Here is a 16,646-nt window from a genome sequence, read left to right on the forward strand (position 1 = left end):
TATATAGACAGATAGGCCTTTATTAAAACCCATTTATTTAACACGATACCTTACACATTCTTAGACTAAATTAGATTCTAAAATAAACGGTTCCAAAGCTAGGCCCTATCCCTATATGTTGCGAAAAAAATAAGCTCAAAATCTATCCTATGACTATGATTAAGACTGGGAATTGTCCCCCACTGGACAGCCACTACTTGATCAGCTGACTACTGATATCATTGAAACGGGACTTTAACTTTAGCGGCATGATGAAAATAGGGTCACTGGTGCTGCATTCAATCTTGTTGAAATTTGCTATAGACATGGTAGGTAAATTAATTATCTAGTTATCTAGGACTAGATGCCCTTTCTTTTATTATATTATTTTGTTTTTTTGCTCTCTCAATTTTGAAAAAAAGATTACAAAAGTTTTAAAATGACGTAATTTAAATTTGTATCAAATTGTTATAATTTTTGACATGTTTCCATTGATTTCAATTAAATTAAAATTAAAAGAAAGTTTGATTTCTCTTCTCTTTAAAATGGTACCAGAACCATCCAGAGATACACAGAAAAATAATGCAACATTTAGGGGAATTTGTGTTATTCAAATTTTAACCCCAGCTAGCACTTCATTTTTCCAATGGTTATCAGCACCTGTCTATAGGCTGGAATCAGACTACCTTTCTAAGGGCTCTGGCTATTTGGATTCAATTTCTTCTGAACTGTTTTTCTATTTCTATTCCATCCCTCTACCCTCTGCCCAGATTATTTGCGCACACACATTGGAGTCTGAATTACCACTTTGGTTTTTAAAACGAAGTGACAATTTAGACCGAAGTCTCCCGTGGCTTTTCACTCCATCATACATGCACGAACACACAGGGGGAGAGTACAGATGATCAGAAAAAAAGAATTATACTAAAATATTGGTAAAAAACAAAATAAAAAAGAGGGAAGATAAGCTGGCTCAAGAAACATCAAATATTTGTAGGCAAAAATAAATAAGTGCGTACATAACTAAATTTATTCAATAAAAGCAGGAAAATTTCCTCAAATATAGAGCAGAGAAACAGATAACAAAACCTGTGCTTGGAAACAGAAGTTATTATTCAGAGGACAGCAAAATGATAATAATATGATGGTAAATATATGGAAAAAAAATATCGGGCAGCATATCGTGTCCTTGAAATCTCTTGTCATCTGCACTCTCTAAGGAGGCGCATTGTCATGCTGAAAAACAGCTTCATCTCAGATGTGGTCTCTAACGTCTGCAAAATTTGATGAATGTTATTAATAGGCTTTTCAGTAGGCACTTCGATATCTCCCGATTCAGCGCTTACCCGATAGCCTCAGTTATCGCGTCAATCTTGCAACCAGATTTTGAGGCTGCTTTTTTGTGACCTCCAGTAAAAATTAGATTGCTCTTTCATTTGTGCATCAATTTTAATATTTTAGGTCTGATTTTGTGCAGGATGAATTTATTTATTGAGTGGTATCATTTTCGTTGAATTCCAAACAAGTTTTCTCTCTCTTTTTGTTATGTAAAAAATAGGTAAAAAGTAGCGGCCATTTACTAAGAGCTAAAAACGAGTACATATGAGATTTTTATTAGTACAACTAGGTTTGCATCTTAATCTTTAAATAAGACCCAATTCAGGTCTTAACTCGATGCGTAAAGTTGCTTTTGAGATGCGTTAAAACGGGTACCCTTATTTCAGCAGCAGCCATTTTGAATTTACGGGAGCTTTTACCCGAAATCGAAAGTAGATCCATTACCGGAAATGGATAAAATCTCTCTTTCTCTTTATAATTTATTTCTATAAATAGCCCTCAGTCCTCTCTCTCTCTCTCTCTCTCTCTCTCTCTCTCTCTCTCTCTCTCTCTCTCTCTCTCTCTTTCCTTCCTTCGCTCTCTCTCTTCCAGTCCTCCTCTTTTCCTTCCTTCTGGCTATCTCATCTCCCTTTCACTTTTATTTACTCTTCTCCATTCCTCTTTCCCCTCCCTTCCCACTCATCTCCTCTTTCTTCTCCGTCTCCATTCCCCTCTCTTACCTACTCTCCTCCTCCCCCCCCAATCTAATTCACCACCTCCGTCTTTCTCCACTGTTCTTCCTCCTTCAGTCAGTCTTTTTCTCTTGTTCTTCCACCTCCTTCCTTCTCTCTCTCTCTCTCTCTCTCTCTCTCTCTCTCTCTCTCTCTCTCTCTCTCTCTCTCTCTCTCTCTCTCTCTCTCTCTCTCTCTCTCCTGGCTTAACTTGAAAATTATCACACACAGATCCATAATTGATGTCTTTTTTTAGCAGAACAAGACTTTGACCTTAATATTGAGGACTAATTTCCATGATTATACATTAAAGTAAAAGCAATATTTGTCAAAGTGATGATGATAATAACAGTATTAATAATAATAATAATAAATTAACAAATAATGATGATGATAATAAAGATTTTGATAATGCTATGTAACTATGTACAAATGATGGCCCACAATTTAATTTGCCATAGTTAACAATGCCCTTTTCTTCTGATGAATAATACGATACACATAAAATATATATAAATATGAAAAAAATACTATTAGAAATTTAAAAAAAAACGGAGATTGAAATACATTTTTTGTATTTTACACAATTATATAGCACATTTCCATGAATTCACTTTGCTTGATGTGCTATACGTTCCGCTTTTTCCCCTCAACGGGCTATATCAACCCTTATTCTTATCTCATACAGCATACGTCATCTGTTAGGCATACGTTTTGCTCAAACACTTTTATAAAGTCTATTGCATGCTGCCTATGGCCAGGCTCTTATTTACAGAAGTGTATGGACCTCATCCAAGGACACGCAGAGCACGTTTTGTAATTGTTGTCACCCATTTAGTCTATGATCACCCTCATCATTGCTTAACTTTCTTAATCAATGGTGCTGTAGAGTACCAATATATTTGAACATAGACAGCCACATGTGGCACTAAGGGGGCTTCTGAATTATTCTTTAGATTTGTGTAAAATGCCAGTTGCCAGGGTGAAGGTGTTTATCAGATGGATTCGAACTCCAGACATTGTCTAACGATCAATCAAAGCCAATATAATACACTATATCACAGAAACTGAAAGGAGAACCTATAAACTATCTTTATTTGCTGCCATAGAATTTATCTTGATATTCTTATATTATACCTGCTTGGGTAGTGTGCTTAAGATTACAAAATGATGATATTTTAATATTTCGAATGGCATTGTTTTGCGTTATATATAGCAATTTTTTTCCACTACTTTGAGTATTTGAACTTCTGTTCTTTCAGTGAAACTTAAAATTTATCCTCGGTAGATTATGCTTCTCTTTTAGACATTTAATTTGATACCAATTTTATCAGTGTAGCATAAATAGGGACAAAGTTATCGTGAGTCCAATTTCTTTGACGTTGGAGTGTGTTATGTAATGTTATGTAATCTGCTTTTTTGTTACGAAGAGGTGTCCAAAAATAATTAATGTCCATTGTTTTTAAGCTCACTACTTTTCTGAAGTTGTCTGCGAAAAAATAAATGAGCTAACTTTAACCTTATAAAAGTTATTGACATTTGAGTGCGAAATCAACCGTTTCTTGGTCACAAAGTTCGAGAATAAAATACAAAGGAATATAAGGCGCATTTTTCACCCAGTTATTGTTACATAACTTTTTAACTATTTATCCGATATTCATGAAACTGGTACCATTGGAATTGTGATGCTGAGCTTGATCTTATGAGATAGATTTTGAAAAGATCCTGCAATTTTGAAAATTTTATCTAAGTCCCTATTTTCAGTATCTCCCATTCTTCTATCAATCTTTATGTTAACTTTATAAACATCTGCTTATAGTAGAGAGATGATTTTGTTCTGTTCCAATTGTAAGGGGTGCTAAGCTTAGTTTACTCTTTTTACCTTTGTTTTTACAATGTTTAACAATTTTAATTTATTAAAGATCCTTGAGTCTTATGTGTAAGATCCGTCGTACCCACTGGGCTACAGTAACACAGATAATACAAGTAAAAACATAAACTTCTAGGCCTTTTGACCTAATGTTAATTTTAAATCTCTTGAAGAGATGGTTTTTTGGGTTTTTTTTTTTTTTTCTTTTCTTTAAAAAAAAAAAAGCGTTGGAAAGGATGATATCTCTACTATTAAGAATAGATGTACAATGGAAGTAGTAATGTACTGTGTGAAACTATGATATTTTATGTTATGATTTGTTTGACCGATGGACCTAGGCTTTTCCCTCCTTTTTGACAAATTGCCATTATCATCACTGATTAGGGCGTATTGCTCCAATTCATTTATCATTAAATGCGCATTCTGCGACATGTTCTTTTTTTTTTTAATTCTGACTTGAGACCTGTGATGATTTCAATTTATGGTATCCCTAAAAAAAAAGACGTCATGATAGCTGAATTTTGTCAAGATGCACATTCCTCCTACCAAATCCAAGCATCAGTAGCACACTGTATAGTCACCTGGAACAACTACAAAAGACGTCTAACTTCTACTCTATGGCACTAGACCGAAGGAATAGAGCTCAGGTGGTCGCTGGTTCGGATAAGTAAGTCAAGATAAACATCTTTATTTATTTATCTTTTTTTTTCATGTTTTTTAAAAACATTAGACCTGTTGAACTGGCAAGATCCAGAGCAAAGAAAGCATCGTCACCTTGTTCATCAGATGGAGACGGGTCTGAAGATTACACTGGAAGCCACTCATGGCAGCAGCAAACACAAAAAGTGTTTTGGAAAATCCATTGAGTTGAACGACAGCACCATTGCTTTGTTTCGAATTGGCTCCAAAGTCTATGCAACGCAGGCACGCTGTCCCCATGCTGGTAAGAGGTTTTGTTATATTGGGTGGGTGATTTTAGACAATGATAATGATATTAATAGTGCTGCTATTTGGTCTAGTGGTATGACACTCCCTTTCGGATCGGAATGTCTTGGGTTCGAGCCTTGCTCTGCGCATAGCCGAATCTTTGGAGAAGACTCTTTAAACTTTACTCTTATTCTCTCACTGTACTCGAGTCTAAATTGAGAACCTGGTCGTTACCAGCGTTGTCTATGTCGGGGAGAAAATTTAATATTGCCTGACATGCGTCATGTCTCGTTCTACATGTTGCGTGTTGTTGTAGGTCAGGGACCCTTTGTAAAGCGCTTTGAGCACATTTAGTGGGTATTGCGCTGTCTAAAAGTTCAAATTTTCTGTCTTTTTTTTTTAACTATAGTAATAAAATCAGGCTCTCACAATAGAGTAGGATATATCTATTGATGTGTACTTATTTGCAGGTCTGGTAACCCAAATTGTTATGGTCTCATTGTTGTACTGCAATTGCTGTCCTCATACCACCGCAACATTTTCTCCATTATTACAATGTTCAAATGAACCCATCATTTCTTTCAGTTTCAGTTATATGTCCTGTATATATGGATGGTCTCTCTCTTTCTCTCTCTCTCTCTCTCTCTCTCTCTCTCTCTCTCTCTCTCTCTCTCTCTCTCTCTCTCTCTCTCTCTCTCTCTCTCTCTCTTTCTTTCTCATTGTCCTGAGTTCCCAAGCCAATGATATCTCTTAATATGTAGGGTGAAATGGGATACCACTGAGTTATTCAGGTCAGAAGGTTTTGGGTCTGGACCTCACTGGGCACATGGTTGAGTCCTTGGGAAAGATTCTTTACTCACATTCTCGCACGGTACTCGGTTGTAAAATGAGTGCCTGGCTGTTAACAATGTTGTCTCTGTCAGAAAAAAACATTGTAACATCACCTTACCAGTGCCTTGTCTTGTTCTAAATGTTTCGTGTCACTGTTGGTCTGTGACCCTTTGTAAAGCACTTTGAGCGTGTTTAGTTGATATTGTGCCATGTGAGAGCTCAAGATTTTAAAAAATATCTTTTAGGAAATTTTGTTGTGGCTTTGCCTCCCTTTATTTTTTTTCTAAGTTAATGTCATTTTGTACACATTTTTATTTGCAGGCGGCCCTCTTTATATGGCCGACATTGAGGAGTTGGTTCCAGGTCGGATCACTCTAACCTGTCCTTGGCACAAGTGGCAGTTCGACCTTGACAGTGGGAGTAATGTGAAACCCCCCAGGGGTCTCGATGCCAAGACCTACCCAGTCCGTGTCGACGAGGATGGAAAGATTTTCATCGGCTTTGATTCTTTTGGGCCCTCAGCGTTTAGGAGTAGCTTCTAATCTGAAGACGTTGGTCTCTACAAATTTGAAAGAGTCCTGATAGCTCTGGCTGCTGTCGGTCCAACCTCTCTAGTCCAAACAAGATTTTAAACGCAGACAACTTTTTAAAGTATATATTTTACATAGACTTGCCGCTTCGATCGATTTGATGAGTTTCTCATACACACTTTTCATTGACTGATTTTTACATATAATTTTCTGCCCTCCTTGTAAGGATTAAAAAAATAATAGACTTCTCAGAAATGGGTAAACAGTTTGATGGTCATCAATTCTAGACTATTTTGAGTGGTTTTCGGTATAATTAAAAGTGGAAGTCATGTATTTTTATTTTATTTTTTCCAGGTGTATGTAGATTCTTTTTCAGGGATGTCCTTTTTCCCAGCTTAAGTCGACTGTTGTTTTTTTTTTTTTTCAAATCTTCCAGCTGACTTAGCCAGAATTGATGAGTTGATTTTTGTTTAAAGGCAACAGTTAAGGGGAAGCTAGGTGAATATTCAACCTTTTTTATGGTTTCAGTGCGATGTCACTTGATGGAGAGGTGGAAATATATTCATTTATGTGTGTAACGACTCAGGGTTAGAATACGTTAATTTTATTTAATTATTATCAATCATATGGAAAATTTAAAACAAATACATTATACGACCATCTAGGACGGAGTTATTTCAGTAACTAATCTAACACAAAACAATCATTTTACGTTGTTTCTTAGTAACAGAAAAGTGCTAATAAGTTCATGCAGTCAATATTCCCACTCACATACAAAACATGCACAACACAAAATGCGTACACTAGAAAGAACTACCATGAATAAACGCAGTCGAATAACTACATTGGCACACATCCAAACAACTACATTTTGCAATGTGGTCTTATTGAGGAGGGGGGGGGGGGGGGTAGCAAAGGGCATCCCTGCTTTTTAAATTTTTTATTTATTTTTTATTTTTTTAGTAGTTGTAGATTATTCTGGCCTGTATCAAAATTTTCAATGTTTTGTTTGATGTTGTCTCTTCATGTATTCAAGATTTGTATGTTTGTATCATAGTATTTGCCAAAGATCACGTCTTCACACATATTAAAAATTGGTTGAAATGTTTGTTGAATTTTTTCACGATGATGAGTTGAACGGGTCTCTATATACCTGATTTTGTCATTCATTGGAGGAGGTCAAGGTTGCCAGTTTTCCGTATATTTACGGAATTCAGTATGTTGTAAACCCTCAATATATTTTCTAATCACCTGTTAAATGGAAAAAACAGTAAGTACACGATGCCTTTTTACTAGAGTTCAGCATTCAGGAAGGGGTCAGCCGATGTGTTTGGTAAAAGTTTTGTAAATTTTTTGCCTCCTGACTTGGCAATGCTGGCAGGACACTTTCAAAACGACACCTAGGTCCCATTTTCAACATTTAGAGAAAGCTGCAATTTTGTGTCGTTTATTTGGTTATTTAAAGACGAAACACCTGGCTTATTTGCCTCGTAGAACTACAAAAGAAACTTCCCATTTACTCTGATAGATCTCGGGTAACCAACAGATTGCTTGAGCGTTTTTAAACTGTTTGACCCGTTTTCAATCTTATCTCATTTGATTCTTTTCTATAAAAATACAAATGCTGTCTGTACCTTTATGATGTTATATAGCACTGTCATTACATTTGGATAATCCTTATTTTCTCTCTCATGACCTGCAATTGATGAGATGCTTATTGGTTCATTTATCATTTGTGAAATCTTCGATCGTTCCATTATTTGTTTTTTGGATTTGACATTTGCGACACAATGCTCTCATTTGATATTATATTGTTGTAAAATAATTGCTGTTATTTTCATGTTGAACCAAGGCCAGTTTGGCCCTGTTCCTTTTGATTGATTATTAATGTTGGTTTTAAAACGTTAAAAAAAAATTTCTTTCTTTTTTTGGGGGGGTTTTCCCATTTGCTTCCTTTTTCCTGTTGCTTCAATGATCTAAAAGTTCCGCAAGCGCTTTGAAATTCTTAAGCACAAACAAACCAAAAAGTCTGGTTTATTTTGTTTTGATCAAATTTGTTGTTTTAAGGATAGACAGATGGTACATTTTTGTAAAATTAATATTATTCCCATTGCAGAACTGATTTGGAGGATTTGTTCCACAATGCGTTGAAAAGCTGCTGCTTTACACTTCACATTAATTTTTATTGTCCTCTCTGTATTACACATATATATGATTTGTGTCTATGTAGTCTTGTGGTATGACGCTCATGGGTTTTAGCCTTGCTCGGCGCATGGTTGAGACCTTGGAAAGATTCTTTACTCGCATTCACCCATCGTACCCAGGTGTAAAATGAGTACCTGGCCGTTATCAGCATTGTCTCTGTTGGAAATAAAAAAATTAATATTGCCTAACAGTCAACATGTGTTTTTCTATGGTTGCTTTCGGTCAGGTACCCCTTGTAAAGCACTTTGAGCATGTTTGAGGGTATTTCCTTGACAAAAAGGAATCAATTACAATTTTGATGATCAGACCTGTAAATAAGTATGCAATGCATTGCCTCTTGGACAATCTGGTTTTTTTAATCAGATTTTTAAAGGGTAACTTTTTATCAGCCCTGGACTGCTGAAGAACGCAGAGCTTTATGTTTAATCATATATTATCGAATTATTTCTATTTTATTTTAATCTTATCGGATACGGTAAATAAATAAATGGCTTCCTTCTTCTTTTTTTTTATCACTGACTTGGCTGTGTTGATGCAAATCCCATTGCAATACGTTGAGGACTGGGGTGCCTTTTATATTTTATCCCAAACATATCGTCTTTCAGAATGGAATCGAGAGTTCTTTTTCTTTATCTAATATTACAGAAATGTTTATGATTGAAATAAAATGAAAGAAGAAAGTCGGTTATTCTTCCCTATTTCTTATAAAATATTGTTCTTCATTTTGCTTTATCATTGCTTTTAAACCCTGTGATAATTCTGGGACATGATATCAATGCATACGTTGACCTGGGGTATTATTTTATGCAAATTTTGTATTTTCAAAGAGATCTCCCATAGTGGGCAGGGAGGTACTTACTGTGTCTTCTATCCCCCTACGTCTGTTTTCTGCCTTTGTCTTGGAATGAGATCTCTTAGTAGTTATGTTCTGATCAGAGTCCTTGGCTGGGAGGGAAACGATCGAATGTGTAATTATAGTTTTGGGAGATGGTATTTTTTTTAACCTTGTAAATTATCTCTCTGTTACTGTTATGCACTGTATATTTTAATTTTTTTTTTTTTAAAACATATAATTGGTAAACATTTGAGTTTATTTCTCTTAGTGGGGCCTTGTGCTTGTGTCAGGGTGAGACTTTTAGATGATCTCAAACTAAGTACACTGGTAGTGTGCTCTTGGAATCTACATCTGTTCTCTATTTGTGCCATTTTACTTTGTCTTTCGTTTCTTTTGTGCTTTTAATTGTAAGTCTTTAACTTTCGTACGATCCAATTTTCTTCCTATTTACTGGTGATGAAAAGACTTACATGTGCCGCAGGCGCTGTGAAACTCTTTAAAACAAAGAAAAATAATAAAACAATATTTTCAGATGGTTGGTATGCTTGATATTGTGGACTATGAGTGAACTTTTTAAAAATTCATTCTTGACTTGTAAATGGCTAATTGTTCATCTAGATTTTATTACAGTCCTGCCTACTGTTACGAAACGTTTGTAGAGTTACGAAAATTTGGCTCCAATTTCAGAATTTCATGAGCATCTCTAAGTCATTAAAACTTATTGAAAATGAAAGTTGATGCCAGACTATATTAAGGATTATGATTTTAAATTTAGTCATTGTGAGGGTAAATTGTTGATCTATAAAGTTAACTATAACGACTACAATATTTATCTCCTAAAAATTACAAATTTTTAGATGTTCGAGTAGGCAGGTCTGTTATTATCTTCTTATGTGTGGTGTCCTGGAGAATAAAAAAAATGTGCGAATGGTGAAAATACAAAGGGACTTGGAGTTGGAGTTTTTAATTTTCAAAATATAATGCCTATTATTAGTGACGGAGTTACAGTACAGGTATTTGAATACCTCATAGTTGAAGATTTTTTCTCTCTTTGTCTTGAGAACATCAGTCATCATATTATCGTGCTTTAGATAATCTAATTGACATTTTCTCGTCTTCCTAAGACGAGACAAATGTCTTGTCATAGGAAAGGTCCATGATTTTAAAAGAACGATATTTGTTGTGTGCAATAGTTTCAAATACATGATATTCCAAATGATTTGTGTTGTTTTCAAAGAATTTCCATTGAAAAGACAGAAGTGTTAGAAAAATGAGAGAATCATTCTTCTATTATGTACTATTATAACTATGCTTTGAATGTATTGTACTTGGTAAACATTTGGGTGCTTCCTTCATAGCAGAATTATTTACTAGTGCCTGGATGGGACTTTTTTTTTGTTCTGTTAAAATCAGCATATTAGTATTATTGTATTGTTTGAGGAATCTTTTGACATATTGATATACGAGTAACTTGCAGGCCTTTTTTTAACTTTCTCGAGTTCTCACTCATTGAAAATCTCTCAAATTTGTGAACTCGAGAGAGTTAATGTAGGGTAATTCTATCAAGACTATATACATGTACCTATAATCTGCTAGGGCATAATGATCGGTCCTTTGAAATCGGTGAATGGCCACGACTATACATGCATATGATATCTGCTAGGGCATAATGATCGGTCCTTTGATGTCGGTGAATGGCCACGACTATACATGTATATGATATCTGCTAGGGCATAATGATCGGTCCTTTGATGTCGGTGAATGGCCACCATATTGCCAGTTTCATTTACGCGCTCCTAGAGACTTTATAACCAGGCTGGTTTTGATCGATGACGGCTCAAATTCTAATAGATGAGTGCCTATACGCATTAGCCTTTGTATCTCAAACTTTCATAACTCCTGAACTCTCGAATTCTGGTTATTTTGTTTTTTAAAATTCCATTTCCTTTGTTCAGTTCATTTGGACATAATATTACCGATTTGACAAAGTGGATGATGATTATCCATTTATCATTATTCATATTCATTGTTCATTGCATGGCCATCAGCTTTTCAAACTGAAGGTTTTAATGTATTTGTCATTTTTATGAACTGAATATTTTGTAATTTTATTTAGCTGTGGATAAATTCATACTGGGTGGGGTTCCTGGCCTCCCATAGTGGGCAGGGAGGCACTTACTGTGTCTTCTATCCCCCTATATCTGTCTTCCAACTCACTCTCTGTCTTTGTCTTGGAATGAGATTGCTTGGTTTTGTCCTGGCCCTGGCCGGATACTCTGGCTGAGAGGGAAACAGTCAAATGTATAGTTAGTTTTGGGAGATGATATTTTTTTTTCTTGTAAATCATCTCTCTGTTATGCATTGTTTTATGATTTCTTTATATTATATAAGATTTGTAAAACATTTGAGTGTATTCCTCTTAGTGGGGACCTGTGCTTGTGTCTGGATGAGACTTTTAGGTAATCTCAAACTAAGTACTTTGTTGATAATGTGCTCTTGGAATCTACATGTTTCTTATTTGAACCAATTCCCCTTTGTCTTACCTTTTCTTGAGTGCTTTAATTGTAATTCTAGAACTTTTCTTTCTTCCTTTTTACTGGCGCTGATATGACCTTAATGACTTAATGTGTTGCAAGTGCCGTAAAACCCTTAAAAACATAAAACATAAATTCATGATTATTTTGTTGGTGATTTCAGTTTGGTTGATTTGTTTATGATTTTGTGTCTTTGATTAGAGCTACCTCGTGTTTTATATGGGTTTTTCCAATTCCCCACACAAGATTGGCTGGCTGGGTGGGGTTCCTGTCCTCCCATAGTGGACAGGGAGGCACTTACACTGCGTCTTCTGTTTTCCAACTCGCTTTCTGTCTTTGTCTCGGGATGAGATTACTTGGTTTTGTCCTGGCCCTGGTCGGATGCCGTAACTGGAAGGGAAATAGTCGAATGTATAGTTAGAGTCTTGGGAGATGATAGTTTTTTTCCTTGTAAATTGTAAATCATCTCTCTGTTATGTACAGTAATTTTTTATTTAAAAAAAAATAAAAAAAAATTTGAGTGTATTCCTTTTAGTGCTGGTGTTTGGGCGAGACTTTTAGGTGACCTCAAACTAAGTACTTTGATAGTGTGCTCTTGGAATCTATATCTGTTCCCTATACTATTCCCCTTTGTCTTACTTTTTCTTATGTCCTTTTAATTATACATCTAGAATGTATTACATATCCAATTTTCTTCCTTTTTACTGGCGATGATATGACCTAATTGTGTCACAAGCGCCATAAAAATCTTTAAAACAAGCAAACCATTAATTTGTTATTTTTAAAAAAATACTGGCGCAGAAATGACCCAGAGTGAGGCAAGCGTCGTAAAATCTTCCAATACAGACAAAAACTGTTCCCATTGAAAAACATGTTTGATTTCACACTATTCAAGTGTATTGTTTTTAGTTTTTATCACTTGTTGAAAATATGTATTTAAAATTGAGATATTAAAATATATTACATAAATTATGTCTTTGGTTGGTTGGTTTTTGTGAAATGTGTCGGTTCTTATTTATTCTGTCCTAATTTATTTAATTTTAGGTTGTTTTGTATGTATGATAATAATGTTGTGATGATGACGGTTATAATAATAATAATCTATTTTATATTTATTTTTTAAAGGGGGGAGGGGTAGAGCTGTGTTGGGAATTGGATTAGAAGTTCTTACGAGCAATGGCTCTTATTCGGGAAGGTCTTACGAGAATTTCCAGTTGTTTGATTCAGTTTGCTGCCATGGCACAAATGAGACTGAGGTGTCCCGTTTTGTGTGTGTTTGCTGGTAATTACAGTTACAGCGAGCCGCTTGCTCGTTAGAAAGGGAAACAGAAACACTGTGTTTGTTTGACCCCCCCCCCCCCCCACACACACACACACACACAAATTAACCTTTCAAAGGCGAAATTCAAACTTACTTTGACCTAACAGAAGATCTTACTGTTTTCATCAAATGACAAGTAAATGCAATGCGATGCTAGTTTAATTGAAACCAGAGTCGAGATATTCTTACTGCTCTCATGGTGGGAACGGTTCATTCTGCATTAGAAATTATATAAAGGGAAACTTTTATTTATTTGAAAAACAGAAACCATCAGTGTCACTGTCACTGTTAAAGGGTTAAACCAGCTGTACCCAGGGAGGACACAAACCTTCTTCTGTGCGATGTACTACGCCATCATCAGATGTCCTTCCTTTCTTTCATCTTCCCCAATGCCCCTTCTCATGCACACTAAAAGTGTCTGGGTGGGGTTCCTGGCTTCCCATAGTGGGCAGGGGGGGGGGGGGGTCTACTATTACTATCCCCTTATATTATCTGTTTTCCAACAGGCTTTCTGTCTTTGTCTTTGAATGAGTGTTCTTGGTTTTGTCCTGGCTTGGAGGGAAACAGTCAAATGTCTAATTGTAAATCATTTCTCTGTTGTGGACTGTATAATTTTGTTTCACGTTTAATGATTTGTAAACATTTGAGTGTGTTCCTCTTGGCAGGGACCTGTGGTTGTGTCAAGATGAGACATTTAGGTGACCTCGAACTGCTCTTGGAATCTACATCTGTTCCCCATTTGAACCAATTCCCCTTTGTCTTACTTTTTCTTGGGTGCTTTAATTGTAATTCTAGAACGTTTTACTATTTCCTTTTCACTGGCGCCGATATGACCTAAATGCGTTGCAAGCGCCGTAAAACCCTTTTAAAAAAAAACACAAACAAACAAACAAAACATGAACGCGTCTCCTATCCATCTCACGTAATCCGAAAACTTCAACCTTGGTTCTTTCGTGAAATAATTTTCTCTCTAGTTCAATTTAATCCAGCCTGCTATGTCTATACTATAGACCACCTTCCCCTTGACCTCCCTCTCTGCTCCGCTCGTCTTTCCAGGCACCCTCTCTGGATGGGGTCTTTGACCTCCCATGGTGGACAGGAGGTCATGTCTATAGACCACCTTCCCCTTGACCTCCCTCTCTGCTCCGCTTGTCTTTCCAGGCACCCTTCCTGGGTGGGGTTTTTGACCTCCCATGGTGGACAGGAGGTCATGTCTGTAGACCACCTCCCCCTCTGCTCCGCTTGTCTTTCCAGGCACCCTCTCTGGGTGGGGTCTTTTGACCTCCCATGGTGGACAGGAGGTCATGTCTGTAGACCACCTTCCCCTTGACCTCCCTCTGCTCCGTTTGCCTTTCCAGGCACCCTCTCTGAGTAAGGTCTTTTGACCTCCCATGGTGGACAGGAGGTCATGTCTGTAGACCACCTTCCACTTAGCCACCCTCTGCTCCGCTTGCCTTTCCAAGTACCCTCTCTGAGCGGGGTCTTTTGACCTCTCATGGTCGGCAGGTGGTCATGTCTATAGACCACCTTCCCCTTGACCTCCCTCTGCTCCGTTTGCCTTTCCAGGCACCCTCTCTGGGTAGGGTCTTTTGACCTCCCATGGTGGGCAGGAGGTCATGTCTGTAGACCACCTTCCCCTTGACCTCCCCCTCTTCTCCACTTGCCTTTCCAGGCACCCTCTCTGAGTAGGGTCTTTTGACCTCCCATGGTGGACAGGAGGTCATGTCTGTAGACCACCTTCCACTTAGCCACCCTCTGCTCCGCTTGCCTTTCCAAGTACCCTCTCTGAGTGGGGTCTTTTGACCTCTCATGGTCGGCAGGTGGTCATGTCTATAGACCACCTTCCCCTTGACCTCCCTCTGCTCTGTTTGCCTTTCCAGGCACCCTCTCTGGGTAGGGTATTTTGACCTCCCATGGTGGGCAGGAGGTCATGTCTGTAGACCACCTTCCCCTTGACCTCCCTCTCTTCTCCGCTTGCCTTTCCAGGCACCCTCTCTGGGTGGGGTCTTTTGACCTCCCATGGTGGACAGGAGGTCATGTCTGTAGACCACCTTCCACTTAGCCACCCTCTGCTCCGCTTGCCTTTCCAACACTCTCTCTGGGTGGAGTCTTTTGACCTCCCATGGTGGACAGGAGGTCATGTCTATAGACCACCTTCCCCTTGACCTCCCTCTCTTCTCCGCTTGCTTTTCCAGGGACCCTCCCCGGGTGGGGTCTTTTGACCTCCCATGGTGGGCAGGGAGTCAACGTCTTTTCGCATTGACAAAAAGACTAACATTTTCCTTTCCTGTTACTTTTTTTTTTTTTTTTTTTTTTTTTTGTGCTTAGGTCTCTTCCAACAAATTAGGTACTAAAGACCGCCTTGTTACTTTTAATCATAAAATTAGGACCGTCTGTCATCTTGTTCAAACTCGCCGACACAATGATAAAATCAACAATACAAAGCAAATGCAAATTTTAAAAAAATTAACCATGGAAACCACTCTGACATAATGCTGGTTCGAGGGGTTATAGGTCATGTCATTCGATCCCAACTTCTGGGCCTTGATCAATGACCGGAAGTAGTTGTTGATTAGGATCAATGTCAAACGCATTTCCCTTATCATACTGTTTTCATGTTCTTGAGTTGTTGACCTTGCAGAGAAAGCTGACCAAAATGACCCACATCATGAAACGTGCTAACACTGACAGCTTTCAAACATTTCCAACAGCAGAATGAAGAAAGTACCTAACGTCACTCAGCACTAAGTTACCTCCACAGAGATCGAGAGCGACTGGGTCTGCCTACAGCCTGGGATCGTGAAAATACTAGCGAGAAGGTGAAAATGGAAAGGCATCGGGTGGGAACAAAGGACGTTTCGGGTACAACCCCTTCCTCAGCAAAACAATAAAGCAACGTCGAAAACAAATGAAAAACGCTCCTTTGTTTATTGGTTTGCTAATGAAGGATTTATATTCGAAACGCCCATTGTCTGTATTGTTACTAGATGAAACTTTTCCATTTTCACCTTTTCGTATCTCCAGGGGTCACACCTCCCAACATTGAAGGGAAGTAATCATTGAGTATACAATGCCTTAAAAACTTTTAATTCGATTATTGCCCTTCGTTGATATTTGTCACTGTATGAAAAAAATAAATACATTAAATATGTGGTGTAAGTTGTGTCAATGCATGAACAACATGATTATATATTCTGTAGTGTGATACACAGAGCTGTGTGTTGGTAATCATACTCCTCCTTCTCTTCCTCCTCCTTTTCATTATGAGATGTCCCCGCCACAGACTACTAAAGTCCTGTGTTATCTATGGTCCCCGCCCCTGACCCACACGGAAACAACTTGGTGTGACAAAATCTTTATCTTATGATTTCGCCTTTTAAAACTTTATATTATAGCGAATATTAGTTGAGGCGACCAATTTGGTTATCTCAATTTTAGTTTCGTAATCTATATGTCATTTGAGTTATTAAAACTGATTATAAAATCTCACTGATAAACACTCGTTATTAAACAACAACGTATTAAAATTGAAATAGTGGCAATATTTTCAATTTGGAGCATGTAAA

The 16,646-nt window shown here is 37.4% G+C and overlaps 1 protein-coding gene across 1 annotated transcript in view; it reads left to right on the plus strand.

The window, feature by feature from the left end:
- LOC144978848 (uncharacterized) overlaps window positions 1-12,731 on the plus strand; it is a 13,381-nt gene extending 650 nt beyond the window's left edge. Inside the window, exons 2-3 of the mRNA XM_078925413.1 lie at window positions 4,628-4,840; window positions 5,977-12,731. Of these exons, the coding sequence (XP_078781539.1) occupies window positions 4,628-4,840; window positions 5,977-6,197 (434 nt within the window). The 3' untranslated portion in view covers window positions 6,198-12,731. The remainder of the gene's footprint in view (window positions 1-4,627; window positions 4,841-5,976) is intronic.
- Window positions 12,732-16,646: the final 3,915 nt, after the last annotated feature.

The sequence above is a fragment of the Berghia stephanieae genome, chromosome 8 (genome assembly GCF_034508935.2).
Source record: "Berghia stephanieae isolate SIO BIC M18660-M18661 chromosome 8, UCSD_Bste_1.3, whole genome shotgun sequence".
NCBI classification, from domain to species: Eukaryota; Metazoa; Mollusca; class Gastropoda; order Nudibranchia; family Aeolidiidae; genus Berghia; species Berghia stephanieae.